Source organism: Scylla paramamosain, unplaced genomic scaffold, assembly GCF_035594125.1.
Source record: "Scylla paramamosain isolate STU-SP2022 unplaced genomic scaffold, ASM3559412v1 Contig18, whole genome shotgun sequence".
Taxonomy (NCBI): Eukaryota; Metazoa; Arthropoda; class Malacostraca; order Decapoda; family Portunidae; genus Scylla; species Scylla paramamosain.
The window spans coordinates 977,501-992,500 of record NW_026973683.1 but is presented as its reverse complement, the minus strand read 5'-3'; the positions used below and the strand labels follow the sequence as shown (position 1 = coordinate 992,500).

Here is a 15,000-nt window from a genome sequence, read left to right as displayed (position 1 = left end):
TGCCAGTGTCTTGTGTAGTGGCAGCATCGCACTTATTCACCCCTCATGCAGATCTAAGACTATTCTGAAACTGCTCCTTTACTACATTTGCTTTCCAAGGCCACAGAGGTGCTTAGCCAGGTTCTTAAGGATGTTTCTCTGGGTGATAATGTAGAGATCATGTTAATCTGTCACTAGAAATGTAAAAAAAACAGTCTTTAAAATCCATATCATTTCATCACAGCTAATTTTCAAGGCCACAGAGACAGTTGGCTGGGCTCAGAAGACTGTTCCTCCTGTTGATAATGTAGGAATCTTGTCAATCTGTCACTAGAACCATAAAAACATCCTTGATAACCTGTGTAGCTTCGCCTAGAGCCTTTTGGAAGTAATGGGGGTGTGGAGCACAAGTGTTTCAGAATATACTTTTATAAATCCTACAGGCTGAAATTTAAGACAAGTTCATGCAACAAATAATATGAAAAATTGAGGTCCTCACTCAATAAAAAAAAAAAAAAACATAAATTATTAACTTCCTTTAGCAGAGTGACAAACAGTGACCTCATTTGACCCCATTTGGTGCCAGTGGTGACCTGGAATAGCATAGAGTAGAGTATGGTAACCTTTACTGTGATCCATCCGAAGTGTGACCCATCCTGACCTGACCTTCTGACCCCCAGCGCCGCGAGGTGGAGCGGGAGAGGCGTGCCAGGGAGAGGTCGACACGTGCGGGGGCTGGAGTGGGGCCAGGAGGGGCGGGGGGAGGCTCCCTGCAGGGGGCGGCCGGGGACAGCAGCTCGGGAGGGGAGAACGAGAATGAAAATGACTTCGACGACTTAATCTCCGCCCTGCGCTCTGGAGATGTGTTCGGGAAGGACATCGACAAAATGAGGAGGAAGAAGAAGCATTCATTTGCCGCTGGGTCAAGGGAGCGTGAGCGAGAGAGGGTGACTGGCTCTCACAAGTATGCATAAACACACTATTAAACACTTTCGCGCTGCTGGTTCACCTTCACACTGCCCAGAATCTCAGCCATTCAGCACCAGAGGAACAAGAGTGGGTGTCTGTTGCTCATTTGTGGACACCTTGTAGTCTAATCTGGTGTTTGTCTGTCTGGTTCTCTGGCTGGCTGGCTGGCTGGCTGGCTGGCTGTCTGTCTGGCTGAGGTAGAATGTTCTATGTTCGTCAATCTGTCATTCGTGTCACAAAAGGAGAAGGATGTAAGTCAATGTGTATTTCATGCATTTATAGTCGTGTGTGTGTGTGTGTGTGTGTGTGTGTGTGTGTGTGTTGAGGTGAGATGAGGTGAGGTAAGACACTTCTCCTTCAATATTCGCTTATTAATCCTGCTAGCATCAAACACTCACACACACACACACACACACACACACACACACACACACACACACACACACACACACACACACACACACACACACACACTACTACCGGTGCTCCTGTAATCAAGACCTGCCCTTCCGCTGCTGCTCAAGGCCACAACCTCCACCAAGCTGAGACAACAAGCGCACCAAATATCGCTGCCTGGGACCACTCACTCTTGCTTTTGCTGCCTCCATCACTGCCAGCTTATGTAATGTGGAGTTTGCATCTGTAACACACTTGTATATCCTCAGTCTATCCTTTGCCCTGGCCAGATTAGTGTGTGGTGGACAGAAGTAGGGCACATGGGGTTAGAGAAGAGGTTAGGTTAGGAAAGGAGGTGTGTGGAAGATTATTTAATTGTTGGATAGACAAAAAGAGATAGATAGAGGAAGGATAAGAGAGAGAGAGGCTAGCAGAATAGAAAGGGAAGATAAGAGAGAGAGAAGCTGATATGACAGAGAGAGAGAGAGAGAGAGAGAGAGAGAGAGAGAGAGAAGACATGTACAGTATATTGGCTTGTGGTAATGATTTCTAGTGTTGAATAGACCACCACCACCACCACCACCATCACCACCACCTCCGAAAACAAAAACAAAATAATTAAACCACTTCTCTACACACACACACACACACACACACACACACACACACACACACACACACACACACACACACACACACACACACACACACACACACATTCACAGAAGTAGGGCATACTGTAGAACCCTCGGCAGTGACAACACGTATATTTTTTAATTTTGTATATTATGAAGCAGAGAGAGAAATTAAAAAAAAAAAAAAAGTGAAGGAAAAAAAATTGCCATGGTGGTTTTTACGCATTAGGCTTAAAAAGAAGATGGATTTTTTTATTGATGTTTATACAAAATGAAATATAAAACAAAAAAGATGGATTTATATTGTTGAAATTAATTAATTAAACGTAGGAGACAAAATTTTAACCCTAGGCTTACATAATATGACCCAAGTGTCGCATCTCCTTGCCGCGTTACAAACCTCTATAAAAAAAATAAATAAACTACTTACATTTGACTCTAAGTTAAGTTTTAAGTAAGTTAAGTCAATCCTGTACATGTATCACTAATTAATAAGTAAATCTACTACTGTAATTTTTTTTTTAAGTGCTTTTTTTCGTTCTAAACTCGTGACGCAGAGCAAACAAACCTAACCTAATCTGTAAATAGCCCCTGTTTTCCCGTTTTCTATAGTCCATACCAAGTGCAGTATTTGTGATTTTCTGTGATAATTTTTTATAGGTTTGTATCATCAGTGTGTCTTATGTGGCCCTTGTATCCCTCCCCTCTCCCCCCCCCCACACACACACACACACATCCTAACACACCCTGACACACTCCGAGACGCCTCACCCTTGACCACAGGGGCTTGTCGAGGGCTGGGCTGGGCTGGGCTGGCTAAAATGTTAGTTTGTTGACAGATTGAGTGGGTAGACTGAATGGGCTGACTGAATGAGTGGTTAGCTAAGGGAATGTTCTGATTGGCTGGCTGACTGACTGACTGACTGACTGACTGATTGACTTAAAGTTGATATTTTTACTTGAAAACAGGTAAACTACAAATTTTTTAGGTGTTACGGACTCTCTCTCTCTCTCTCTCTCTCTCTCTCTCTCTCTCTCTCTCTCTCTCTCTCTCTCTCTCTCTCTCTCTCTCTCTCTCTCTCTCTCTCCAGCTAGCTTAACCAGTTTTCTTGATCCTCCTCCTCCTCCTCCTCCTCCTCCCTCATCACTCATTCCTCTGTCAGTCATTCAGTTCCTTCCGCCAAACTTGATCACATAAGACAGATCTTTATATAGATACCTTGTATTCACCTCCTTTATAAATATATATGTACATACAAATTTATAAGTCTTTTCCTCTTCTCTTCTGCTTTCCCTATACATGCATACATACATACATACATACTACCTATACCTATCTACCCTACCCTAAATAAAGGAAAATTTAATCTCTGCTTATACCAAAATGAGAAATGATTGTCAATATTTCCACTGAGTACGTCCGCATGTCTCGTTTTTCGATACGTTAGACTCTCGAGATTCTCACAAACATAAACTTTCGCTCAAAATGTCCGTCATCCTAGTAGGCTAAAAAGACTTGGCTTAGCTTCCCACTCTTTGCCAAATGCTCATCAAATTTATAATCAAATGAAACCCTTAGCCTGTTCATCCTTGCTGTTCTTCTATATCTGGTTATGTTTGTTCTCTCCTCCATAGTCCTTGTATATCTCTCCTGGTGGGGGTTAGCAGAGGTCTCCCAGCATACACACAGTTTGTCAGGGAATGAATGGTGATGAGACAGCTTAGTTAATCTGTTAGGTGTTGTGAAATCTTGCCACCAACTACATTCCATGGCTCTAGTTAAAGTTCTGAGGTCTTCCAAGAGTGTTTCTATGGTTCTAGTGACAGATGAATGTGATTTCTGCATTATTAACAGGGGAAATGCTCTTGAAAACCTGGTTAAGTGTCTCTGTGGCCTTGGAATGTAATTGTGGTAAGAGAGAAGTGTTTTTTTTTTCTTTTTTTTTTTTTTAGATTTTCAAAGTTTAGTGTGTTGGTGTGTGTGTTGCCATCAGCTGTGCCTCGTGACTCCTAGTGTTCCCTCATGCATTGTTGTCTATCTGTCTGTCTGTCTGTCTGTCTGTCTGTTTGTCTTGTCAGTCTGTTCATCTGGAAGTCATTGGTGTTCATTCTTAGTTGCTCTAGAATGAGTTGTCTAAATTTGCAAGTGTTTAATTTAAGTCTTTCTTTTTTTTTAAGTGTTGTAAAATTTTAAAAAGTTACATTTGAGTGAGGTTTATGGTTTTTTTAGTGCTGTAAAGTTTTAAAAAGTTACATTTGGATTAATTTCATGTTTTTCCATTGCTGTTCAATTCTAAAGCATTCAATTTTGGTCTGGTTTATGTTTCCGAGTGCTGTAAAGTTTTAAAAGTATTATATTTGGATCAATTTTTATGTTTTTCCCAGAGCTGTTTAATTTCAAAGCATTCAATTTTGGTCTAGTTTATATTTCCAAGTGCTGTAAAGTTTTAAAAGTGCTCAGTTTGACTCAGCTTTATATTCCCCCAGTGCTGTAATTCATAAGACCATAAACAAGGAGTGACAGGAAGAAAAGTGAGTGTTTTTATTGAGGCTATGATCTGGCAATATTGTATGATACTATTTTTTTCTTTTTTTTTACACTGTAGTTTGTAAGAGTGAAAATTTTTGATAAAAGAAAGAAAAAGTGAGTGTTTTTTGATATGAGAGAAAGAAAATGAGTGTTTTTATTGAGGTTATGAGAATGATCTGGCAATATTGTATGATATTATTTTTTTCCCTCTCTTTTTTTTACACTAGTTTGTAAGAGTGAAAATTTTTGATAGAAGAAAGAAAAATGAGTGTTTTTTTTATGAGGTAAAGGAAATGAGGTTGTAATAGGAAATGTGCGGTTTTTTTCCTCTTTTCCTCTTTTCATAAAAGAAGTGATGCTGTTCATAGTATAAATAAAATCCTTTATTATTATTATTATTATTATTATTATTATTATTATTATTATTATTATTATTATTATTATTATTATTCTCTCCATTTTCTATATTCCCCAACCTATTGTACATGGGGAGGTCAGATTGGGGGGAAGGCTAGTGGGGGGTAAGTCTTCACACACCCCTGTCCTTCCCCAATTACCCCATACAAGTCTAATAAGGGCCAATAGGTCTGGTGCTGTTTGTTCTTTCTTTGTGTTAGGTTGGGTTGGTATGTTCTCCTTTGTTTATTTATTTATTTATTTTTTTGTATTTTTTTTTTAATGTTTTGGAATATTAAACACTTTTATTGCTGTTATACTCTCTCTCTCTCTCTCTCTCTCTGAAGATATATGAAATTCTTGTACCACCACCACCGCCACCACCACCACCACCACCACCACCACCCCAAATGACTAACTAGTTAAGGTGATGCTAATTAATTACATCTGAATGAGCCTAAAGAGTTAACCAGGGGTGGGTGTCTGAGTAATTAAGCTGTAGGTGTGCTGTCTCATTAATTAACAGGTGTGCTCCCTTGTATTCTTGAGTAGATTTTTCCTTTTTCCACTTTTCTCAATTTTTTTTCCCTTCTGATGCTGTTTTTTTTTTTAGTGTTTATTTATCACTGTTATCATCATTATCATCACTATTATTATCACTATTTCGTTGAAGTGTTCTGTTTTTTTCCCATTTCTCTCTCATTTATTTTTCCATGACACCGTTTTATATGTGTACTTGTCACCATCACCACTATCATCATCATTATTTTGCTTATCACTCCTATTTACTACACATCCATCTCTCTATATACCCCGACAAGACACTAATCTATCTGTCTATCTTTACCAGGCTGGCAAAGTCACACATGGCAGAACAGAAAGCACTAATTTATCTATCAGTCTATTTACCAGACCAGCAACCTCACACAGGCCAGCCCAGACAAGGCACCACACACACACACAGACACACATACACACAAACACAGTCACTCTTAAGCCCTTTATCCTGTGGCAGAGACTACAAAAACCACCTCTATGCTCCCTGTGTATAGTGAAAAGGGACTTAAATGAGCAGGATGTGAGCTGGTAACTGTCCTTCCTCTATTTGGCATCTTGTAAACAAAGCATATCACTTCATTTGTATATCAAGATGTGAAAAGTTTTCCTGGTTAAGTTTGGGTGACTTGAGTGAGTTTAGTTGTTAATTATGGTTTGTGTGGAGCAGGATCTGGAATTCCCTGCCTGCTTCTGTATTTCCTCCTTCCTGGGAATTGAATGCTTATAAGAGGGAGGTTTCAAGACACTTATCCTCCAGTTTGTGACCTTGTTTTGACCTTTTTTGAGGGTCTGGCATCTCCCAAGTGGGCCTTTTATTTATTTATTTATATTTTTTATTGTTTTGTTGCCCAGTGTCTCCTTATATATATAAAAAAAAAAGGCAGATTTATTTAGCTTTCTGTCCCTAATTCAATACTGCCAATTTTAATCACACACACATGAAAAAAAATAGAAAAACAAGATTATATAGAACCATTATAATCCCCATTACTCCCATTATTGAAAAAAAAAGGAAAAAATAATTCACTTTTATTATTTTCTTCCCTCCTGTCACTCCCATTCCAAATTAGAGAATCAGAAAGCACTGTAGCTCATCACCCATCACCTTATGAGAGAGAACCCCCTTCATATCCCCTTCCTTCATCTCCCGTCACCTTATAAGAGAGAGACCTTCATCCCTTCTCCCATCACCACACTCATTTCTCTCTCTCTCTCTCTCTCTCTCTCTCTCTCTCTCTCTCTCTCTCTCTCTCTCTCTCTCACTTCCCTCCCTTCCTCCACCACCTGTTAGTGTGTGGTGGGGTTCAGACAGGTGTGTGGAGCAGGTGTGGTGACAGTTGTGGAATAATATGTTTGCAAAGGATAATTCATGTTTTCTTTTATATTTTGCTTTATTTTTTCTTCCCGTTTATCATTTATTATCATTATTATTGCCTAGAGGTTATTCTTATTTGTCGGCTCTCTACTTCTCAGTCTGGCATTTGCAGTATACTCTCATTTCCCATTCCTAACCTTCCCATTCCTGATCTCCACCCTAATCACCATTCCTACCTAACCATACCCTTAGAAGATAGCCCATTCCTGTTCTTTCACCCCTCGCTTCACCCTAAAACACCCTAGCCTTACCTTCCCTACCATTACACACAAACACACACACACACACACACACACCTTCTTTCAGTCATCTCTGACCCTTAAACCCTATACCACACTGACCTCCCTGATACCAACCTGACCCCTTGCCCTCCCTCCCTGACCATATCTTCGCCTCAACCCTGCCCAGTCAACCACATATCTTCGCTCTCCTGCTCCTGTAGCTTGGCAGGGGCATTATACTGGCCCCGCCCCACCCCGCCCCGCCCCGATTAGCCCTGAGTGAGTGGTTATATAATGTTTGTACGTTTTCTGTATAATTTTGTATGTAATTTTATATATATGGAATTATTATTGCTATGATACTACTATCACATAAATGTTGTAAATCCGAGTATGTTTTTGTTTGTTTTTTGTTTATCCTTTGTGTGTGTGTGTGTGTGTGTGTGTGTGTAGGAGGTTGCAATATACAAGGTTTGAGTCAATAGTTAATTTCGTGCTATTTACATATCTATTTTTTGTCCAGTTTAGCGTGTGTGTGTGTGAAGTCCTGAGAGGCAAAGAAAGTAGAGAGATAGGATGAGCCACACACACACACACACACACACACACACACACACAAACACACAGCATTTCATCAAGGCTAAGAACAGATAAGTTGCAGGAATCAAATTAAACTAAAAACTCATAGCCATATTTAATTAAGACCAAGAATTAACGAACTAATGAAAATAACAGCAAATTCATATACATCACAGCATTTCAAGCCAACCCACCCTTATACATCAAGACCCACAGACCACAGCACAGGAGATTGAACAGATTAAGATCACTGGTAGGAAGATTAAGAAGCTCAAGAGGAAGTAACTAAAAATAAGAGGATTAAGAAGGTCAGGTCAATGTTTTGCAAGGTCAGGGGTGATGAAGTGGTGCGATGAGGGACAGGAATTTCTGTTCTAGTCCTGCTGTTGCTTTCGCTGCGGCTAGGTGACTCTGTGGGGTGAGGTTAGGTTAGGTTAGGTCTCTCTTTCATTCTCTCTCTCTTTCTCTCTCTCTTCTTTCTCATTCTTCATTCTCTCTCTCTTCCTCTCCTTTCTCGTCCTCACTATTTTTCCTCCTTTTCTCTCTCTCTCCCTCTCTCTCTTCCTTCTTCCTCTCTTTATGTCTCTCCTTTATTCAAGTTTCCTTCCTCCCTTCCTGTCTCTCTCTATCTCTCTTTCTTTTTAATTCATTCTTTCATTCTCCTAAGTCTCTCTCTCTCTCTCTCTCTCTCTCTCTCTCTCTCTCTCTTACCTTCTGCTGGTGAAGAATCTCAATTAATTTGTCTTGTTTCTTTGTCACAGCTCTCAGTTCCCTCCGATCTCTCTCCACGTCTCTCCTCTTTTCCTCCCCCTCTCTCAGTTTCCTCCTCAGCTCCTCCACCTCCTCCTGCATTGGGAATGAATGGGGAAGAGTAAGAGATGTAGTAGTAGTAGTAGTAGTAGTAGTAGCAGTAGTAGTAGTAGTAGTAGTAGTAGTAGTAGTAGTAGTAGTAGTAGTAGTAGTAGTAGAAGTTTTACCTTATGAAGTGCCTTTGAGTTAACCAGCTGCTCCTTTAGGTTTAAATTCTCTGCCCTGGCCCTTGTGAGGTGCCCCTGGAGGCTGGTGTGCCCCGCGCCCCTACATGCCTCCCTCTGCCTTGCCTCAGACGCCTCCTGTGGGTGGCAGGGTTGTATATTCACTGTTTAATGAGATAGGAAGATATGAAGGGACAGGAGCATGAACAGTTGTTAAATTGGAGTAAATAGAGGCTAGGGACGGTCTTATTCTGAAGGGTATTTCCACAGCAAGACCTCACAGCACACACTAATCCACCCCTGCCCCTTCACAGTGAGATGGTTCCCTACCCTGCACTTACTCCAGTCTTGAGACCACAGTAAGACCCCCACAGCAAGGCCACCACAGCACACACAAGCCCACCCTTCATAACAAGTCCATTCCTTACCCTGAACCAAGTCAAACCTGCCTTTAATCCATTTATTTCATGTTCACCTCCTTCTATCTCCTTCCCCAAGCCATGAACCTCCCACACCTCCCTCCCCAGCACCCCACACCCTCCCCACCTTACGTAGGGCCTGACACTCCTGGCCCAGCTCCTTCACTCTCAGTCTGAGGTCAGCGTTTGTCTTCTGAAGCCTTGCCAACTCCTGCTTCATCACCTGTGTTTGTTTAGCCATCGCTCTACACTCTCTCTCAGCTGCTTGTACTGCCCTGCTTGATTCCCTCTTACTGCTTGCCTGGTGGGGGACACAGAGGAGCAGATAAGCAAGGAACAAGTGGAGGACTGAGGTATACAGCAGAGGAAGGTAAGCAAGTATGTATGGTGTTTAAAGTATCTAGAAGGGATAATGATGTAGAAATCTTTTTAATCTGTCACTGGAACAATAAAGAACATCACTGAAAACCTGCGTAACTTCACCAAAACTATTTTCAAAGGCTACGGGGATGCTTAGACAGGTTCCCAAGAGTGTTTCCCCTGCTAACAATGTAGAAATCTTGTTAATCTGTCACTGGAACCATAAAAACACTCTTGAAAACACCCAATAACTTCAACTAGACCCTTTGGAAAGTAGTGAAGGTGTGGGAGGGAAGTATTTCAGAAAATAGATTTGTAAGGTGCCAGAAGTAAGCTTGGCACTGGCTTACCATCTGCTGGCACTCCTCTCTGGCTAGATGAAGTGCCTGGGAGAGTGCCTCAACTTTGCTGGCCAGTTGACGAAGACGGCAGCGTGTTGAGGCATCGAGAAACTCATCAAATATAGCATAGTCTTCCTCTTTCTCTTCCTCCTCTTCATCTTCTTTATGCTCGCTCTTCTCTTTTAGTCTTTCATTCTCTCTTCTTTCATATGATTGATTTTCATTTTCTTTATCTCCTTCTATGTTTCTATTTGTGTTTTCTTTATAATTTTCTTCTCTTTCTTTATTCCTATCTTCACTATATTCCTTTGCCTCCTCCTCTTCTTTCTCTCTTCTTCCTGTTTTCCTCTCTTTATCATATACCACTATCCTCTCTTCTTCCCCTCTTCCTCCTCTCTCTACAATCTTCCCTTCACTCCATCTCTCATAACCACCCATCACCCCATCACCACCCTCATCTCCCACTACTCCCATCACCCCTCCACCCATTCCCTCTATTTGCCCATTTCTTAGACCAAAAATATGGCCAGTGGGGCGAGGCTTGGGGGGATGGTGATGTGTCGGTCTGTGGGTCATGTTATGGGGTGACCTTTGACCTGTGACCTGGTGAGGGGAAGGCACGTCATATTAGGTTATTTGTTTATTATTATTATTATTATTATTATTATCATTATTTGGGTGTATATGATTAATTTAGATAGTAAAGGTTATTTTTACTAAAGATTATTGAGTGGATGTATATATAGCAACTAGAAAATCTCTCTCTCTCTCTCTCTCTCTCTCTCTCTCTCTCTCTCTCTCTCTCTCTCCACCTTGGGTCTGGGCCGCAGAAGGTTCATCATACGCTGGTCCAGTTCCCGGTCCAGTCTTAGCATTTGGTCCTCAGGGAAAGGGCCCGGGGCAGTCTCAGGTCCCCCCAGCATGGTCATAACTGCAACGACCCTGAGGTTTTATAAGAGCTGCTACTATTACTACTACTACTTCGGTACATGTAATAATAATAATAATAATAATAATAATAATAATAATAATAATAATAAGATGAACGAAAATAAGAATAATAATAATGAAACTAAATATTCAAGACCCCTATCACTTATTATCAGAGACACCGTGCTATATTACCTTCAGTTCTAGAGGAGAGCCAACCAGTTAGACAGGGAACCAGAGAGCCAGTGAACTTGTAATGCGTGAGCCACAGACGAGCCGGGAGGGGGTAAACTAGTGGAAAGGAAGCCAGAGGGAGCCAGAGAGCCAGAGGAAGTGAGGCAACCACCGTGGCTTTGGTTCACCTGGGGAGTGTTGCCCAGGTAACCAACACACACACACACACACACACGTGGAAACTTATTTCTCCCAGGACTTGCTTTTCCTGTTATTATTAATTTATTTATTGTGAAGAGCTGAGAGGAATGCTGGATAAAGATTAGGTGGATGTTTATTTATTTATTTATTTATTTATTTATTTATTTATTCATTAAGAGTGAAAGGGAAAGTTACCATCGCTCGCTTTTCCTTTTATTATTTATCTGTTTATTCTGAAAAACTTAGAGGAGCGTATGATTAGAATTACGTGTTAGTGGCTTTGATTATCCATTTATTTATTAATTTTTATTGATTTATTGGGAGTGAGTGTTGGGGGGGGGGTCAGAGAGGGATGAAGAGAGAGTTAAACAATTAGTCTCTTTCCTTTTATAATTCATCTCTTTGTTTTGAAGAGCTGACATGAATGTAGAATTAGGATCAGGTGCACGTTGTTTTATTTATCGTATTTATTAGAGAGAGAGAGAGAGAGAGAGAGAGAGAGAGTTAAATTGCCCGCCAGGGGGGTAAACAGAGGCAGCGAGTCTGAGGAACACGACGTCGACCACCACGCCGTCTTCTCACGCCCTTCTCATTATGGCTTTTTGACTCTATAATATATTGTCATTCTGTAATATCACTAATTCCAGAGTCTATTTGATTATTTTGATTGGTTGAGATGTGCCATTACTCCGGGGGAAAGTTTTAGATTATTTCATTTCTACCTTGTGTGTGATCTCGTGGGACATTTTATTCCAATATTGAATGTAAATGGCCAAGTGAAAGTATGTATTAAATGTTTCTTATTTTTCGTTGTTTTTAAATGGTTATATAGAATACATCTGCAGTTTTGAAGTTTTGCACAATTTTGCACTTTTTGCGAATACGCACGCTTAACAATGAAATGATAATACCCAGTGTGCTTTATAAATAACAAAATTAATTTTAGAATAGTATATATTTAATAAAACCACGATAAAAAGTAGTATATGATAAATAAATGAAGGATTTAGCAATGGTGCAAGGAGGCGGATGAGAGAAGCCAGCATCTCTCACCCCTCTCACACCTCTCACCCCTGCACCAGTGGCACCCCGGGGCCTCAGCGTGGTGCCCTGCCTCACGCCACACACAGGGGCGGTGCACACAGGGGCATAAATGTAGTCGGTGCGGTGGTGTCGACCATTTTTAAATCTCTTTGTGTGTGTGGGGGGAGGTCGTGCGCCGCAGGTGTGAGGGCGGCGGGGCGCGCACAGCTGACCGCCCGCAGCTGACTGACTGACTGAGGTTGTGAGGCTGTGCGGCTGTGGCTCATGGCGGAGTAGCGTGGTGTGGCGTTGTGTCCCCGCGATGGTATGGCTGTGTCTGTGTCAGGTGGCGTAGAGCGGGCGGACATGGTCACTATGCGGAGCGAGAGCGTGGCGGTGGGTGGAGTGGCTACAGTGACCACGGACAGTGCCGCCTCGCAGGGCCTGGCGCTCCCCGGGCAGTGCCGCCACCCTAACGGCACGGGCGCAGGCACAGGCACGCCCACGGGTACGCCCAACGGGGAGGCCGCCCAGTGGAAGCCGGCGAGTCAGGAAGCCTCCAAGATGGCTAAGATACGGGATGTGGTGGAGAATGCAGCAAGGTAAGGCACGGCTGGCAGGGTGACGGGGTGACGGGGCTTGGCAGGGTGGCAGGGTGAGGTTGGGCCGCCCTGCCGATCCCCTGTACTGTTCATTCTGTTTTAGTTCTTTTCTCTCTCTTATATCTTCCTCTGTTCACTGTTTTTTTTTAGTTTGTTAGGGTGTTAGGATGAAGTCGGGCCGCCCTGCTTAACCTGCCCCTCTTCTACACTCTACACCCTGTTATTTTTAATTTCTATCTCTTATATCCTCGTATGGGTGTGTTTTTTAGGGTTGGCAGGGTGAAGTTAGGGTGTTCTGCCTCTCTACCATCACAGATACCCTATTTTCTTTTTATTTATTATCTTTTATTTACTTAAGGTCGTATTGTGAGGTTTGTGGGGCTGGCAGGGTGTGAGAAAGGGTTATCCTATCACCCTGCTTATTTTTTCACCCTATTTCCCTTTTATGGTCATGTTTTGTGTGGTTTATGAGGGTGGAAGGGTGAATTAACTGTATTCTCCCTCACTGCCATCTTGTACACCCTATTTCGCCCTTGTTTGTATTTTATTAAGGGTTTTATTGTCATAGGGTGAAAGGGTGAAGGAAGTGTTCAATATATTGATTTGATTTTCTCCTTAATTTCGTCTTTTCTATTTTTTGTGCTTTTTTCAGATTTTAGACGTTCATCTGAGGGCTTAGTTAGGTTAAGTTAGGTTAAATTCAGATTAATTCCATTCCTAAGTTTAATTGCTAGTTTCATTATTATTCCCTTCATTGTGTAGATCACGATTTAAAAAGAAAAGAAAGCATCATATTTTTGTCCAGAAATTAATTGTTAGCGTCAAAATATTAGTAGTTTGAGGTTATTTGCATAGTGTTGTTAATCATCTCAATTTATTTCAGGGAGGGTGCAGGGAGGGTGACAGGGTGACATACATAAGGGCCGTCCTGCCATACTGCCATTACGAACACTATTTTGTCCTTTAACTAGTCGGATCAATATTCCCCTTTTAAATATTTACGGCAGTCCGAGAAAAATGTTCTCTCTCAGTCCTAGCGCTTAATTAGCTTAAATATTTTGACATTTATTATTTTGCCTCCCTATTTTGTCTTTAAACGAGTCCTGTTGATCTTCTCCTTTTAAAATTTTTACAAACATACACAAAAGATAAAATATTTTGGCCTTTGTTATCCTCTATTTTGTTTAAGGTCAGCCTGAGAGTGTGTGGGATGCGTCTGTCTCCAATATGGGGTGGGGTCATGCTGCCAGGTCTGTCACAGCTAGATTTTTAAGGCCAGGTGGAGTTTGAGTGTGTGTGGGCAAGTGTCAGGTCAGGCCACAGTCCTTGCCACCTGGAAGAGAGTGGAGGGTGTCTGCTGGTGTGGCTCTTGTGGAGAAAAAAAGGAAGATTTTGCTGAGTTTTCTGATATTTATTGACAGTCCTTGCCTCTTGGAACATTGAGAGTCAAGATTGCTGTGATAGATACAAGGATTTGGCAGAGTGTTCGTGTTACCTTTGCAGAAACTGAAGGAAAGAGATCACACTGCAACAAATTAAGCTCTTTCTGCAAGGCTTGTAAGAAAGTGACACCATTAAGCAAATCTGGAGCTGCAGTAGAAGTTATTGTGTAGAAATTGAAGGAGATAAATCACACCAACTAGAGACTAACACCAAGAAAAATCAACAAATTAAACTCTCTCTGCAAGGCTTGTTGGAAAGTGACACCATTAGGCAAGTCTAGAGCTGCAGTAGAAGTTATTGTGTAGAAACTGATGGGAAGAAATCACACTGCAACTAGAATGACTAACACCAAGAAAATCAACAACAAAAGGATCTTAGAAGGCGACACCATCAATGTATTCCGAGCCTGCTGCAGGAGAAACACACACACCATCACTCGGGCACTGTGACGAACTACTCCAGTGAAACAAGGTTAAGTCATACAGCAGCAACTTGAAGCTCCACTGTTCTCATTACGGCACATTAACAGTTGTCCCCAGAGCAAGGAAATGCAGGTTATCAGTGCCAGCTGTGAAAGTAGGCAGGAGAGTGGGTCTTCACGGTGCCTGAATCTATAGGGTGTTTTTGTGAAGTCTGTTTGAATGAAGGTTGAAATAATTATTCTCTCTCTATCTCTCTCTCTCTCTCTCTCTTATATCTCATTGTCTCCAGCCATACACTTGCTTATATGATCAGTTTCAGTCTTTACTTTGTCACTTCTCTGTTTTGTCTCATCGTTACTGCATTCACGTGAAGCTGTGTCAGTATTTGGAGCTCATAATGTATGTGGTTCTTCTTGAGATGCTGTGTTTGGGCTGCTCGGGTGACTGGATGTGCTTCTTATAATGGAATTCAA

The 15,000-nt window shown here is 41.7% G+C and overlaps 3 protein-coding genes across 5 annotated transcripts in view; 2 read left to right on the top strand and 1 right to left on the bottom strand.

The window, feature by feature from the left end:
- Positions 1-7,453, top strand: part of LOC135097353 (disheveled-associated activator of morphogenesis 1-like) — a 63,550-nt gene extending 56,097 nt beyond the window's left edge. Inside the window, exon 23 of the mRNA XM_063999160.1 lies at positions 660-7,453. Within this exon, the coding sequence (XP_063855230.1) occupies positions 660-953 (294 nt within the window). The 3' untranslated portion in view covers positions 954-7,453. The remainder of the gene's footprint in view (positions 1-659) is intronic.
- A 291-nt stretch (positions 7,454-7,744) lies between these two features.
- On the bottom strand, positions 7,745-12,275 carry LOC135097348 (uncharacterized). Of its 2 annotated transcripts, none has more exons than XM_063999154.1 (7): positions 10,858-12,275; positions 10,545-10,674; positions 9,742-10,335; positions 9,159-9,332; positions 8,616-8,750; positions 8,350-8,484; positions 7,745-8,049 (listed from the first exon to the last, which is right to left on the bottom strand). In XM_063999154.1, exons 2-7 carry the CDS (start codon positions 10,659-10,661, stop codon positions 7,969-7,971), a joined length of 1,236 nt encoding a protein of 411 aa, XP_063855224.1. In that variant the 5' UTR covers positions 10,662-10,674; positions 10,858-12,275; the 3' UTR covers positions 7,745-7,968. The 2 variants fall into 2 exon arrangements, with proteins under 2 accessions (XP_063855224.1, XP_063855223.1); XM_063999153.1 differs by having other exon boundaries at positions 10,545-10,663.
- LOC135097347 (ataxin-2 homolog) overlaps positions 12,273-15,000 on the top strand; it is a 47,180-nt gene continuing 44,452 nt past the window's right edge. For both annotated transcript variants that reach the window (XM_063999151.1, XM_063999150.1), the window contains exon 1: positions 12,273-12,662. In XM_063999151.1, the coding sequence (XP_063855221.1) occupies positions 12,388-12,662 (275 nt within the window). In that variant the 5' untranslated portion in view covers positions 12,273-12,387. The remainder of the gene's footprint in view (positions 12,663-15,000) is intronic.

Coding starts and splice junctions, on each gene's coding strand:
- LOC135097348 (XM_063999154.1), bottom strand. CDS start 10,661: ATGACCATGCTGGGGGGACCTGAGACTGCCCCGGGCCCTTTCCCTGAG. Junction 8,751..9,158: donor AGTGTCAGGCCCTACGTAAG/GTGGGGAGGGTG, acceptor TGCCACCCACAG/GAGGCGTCTGAGGCAAGGCA. Junction 8,050..8,349: donor AGATTCTTCACCAGCAGAAG/GTAAGAGAGAGA, acceptor CTCACCCCACAG/AGTCACCTAGCCGCAGCGAA.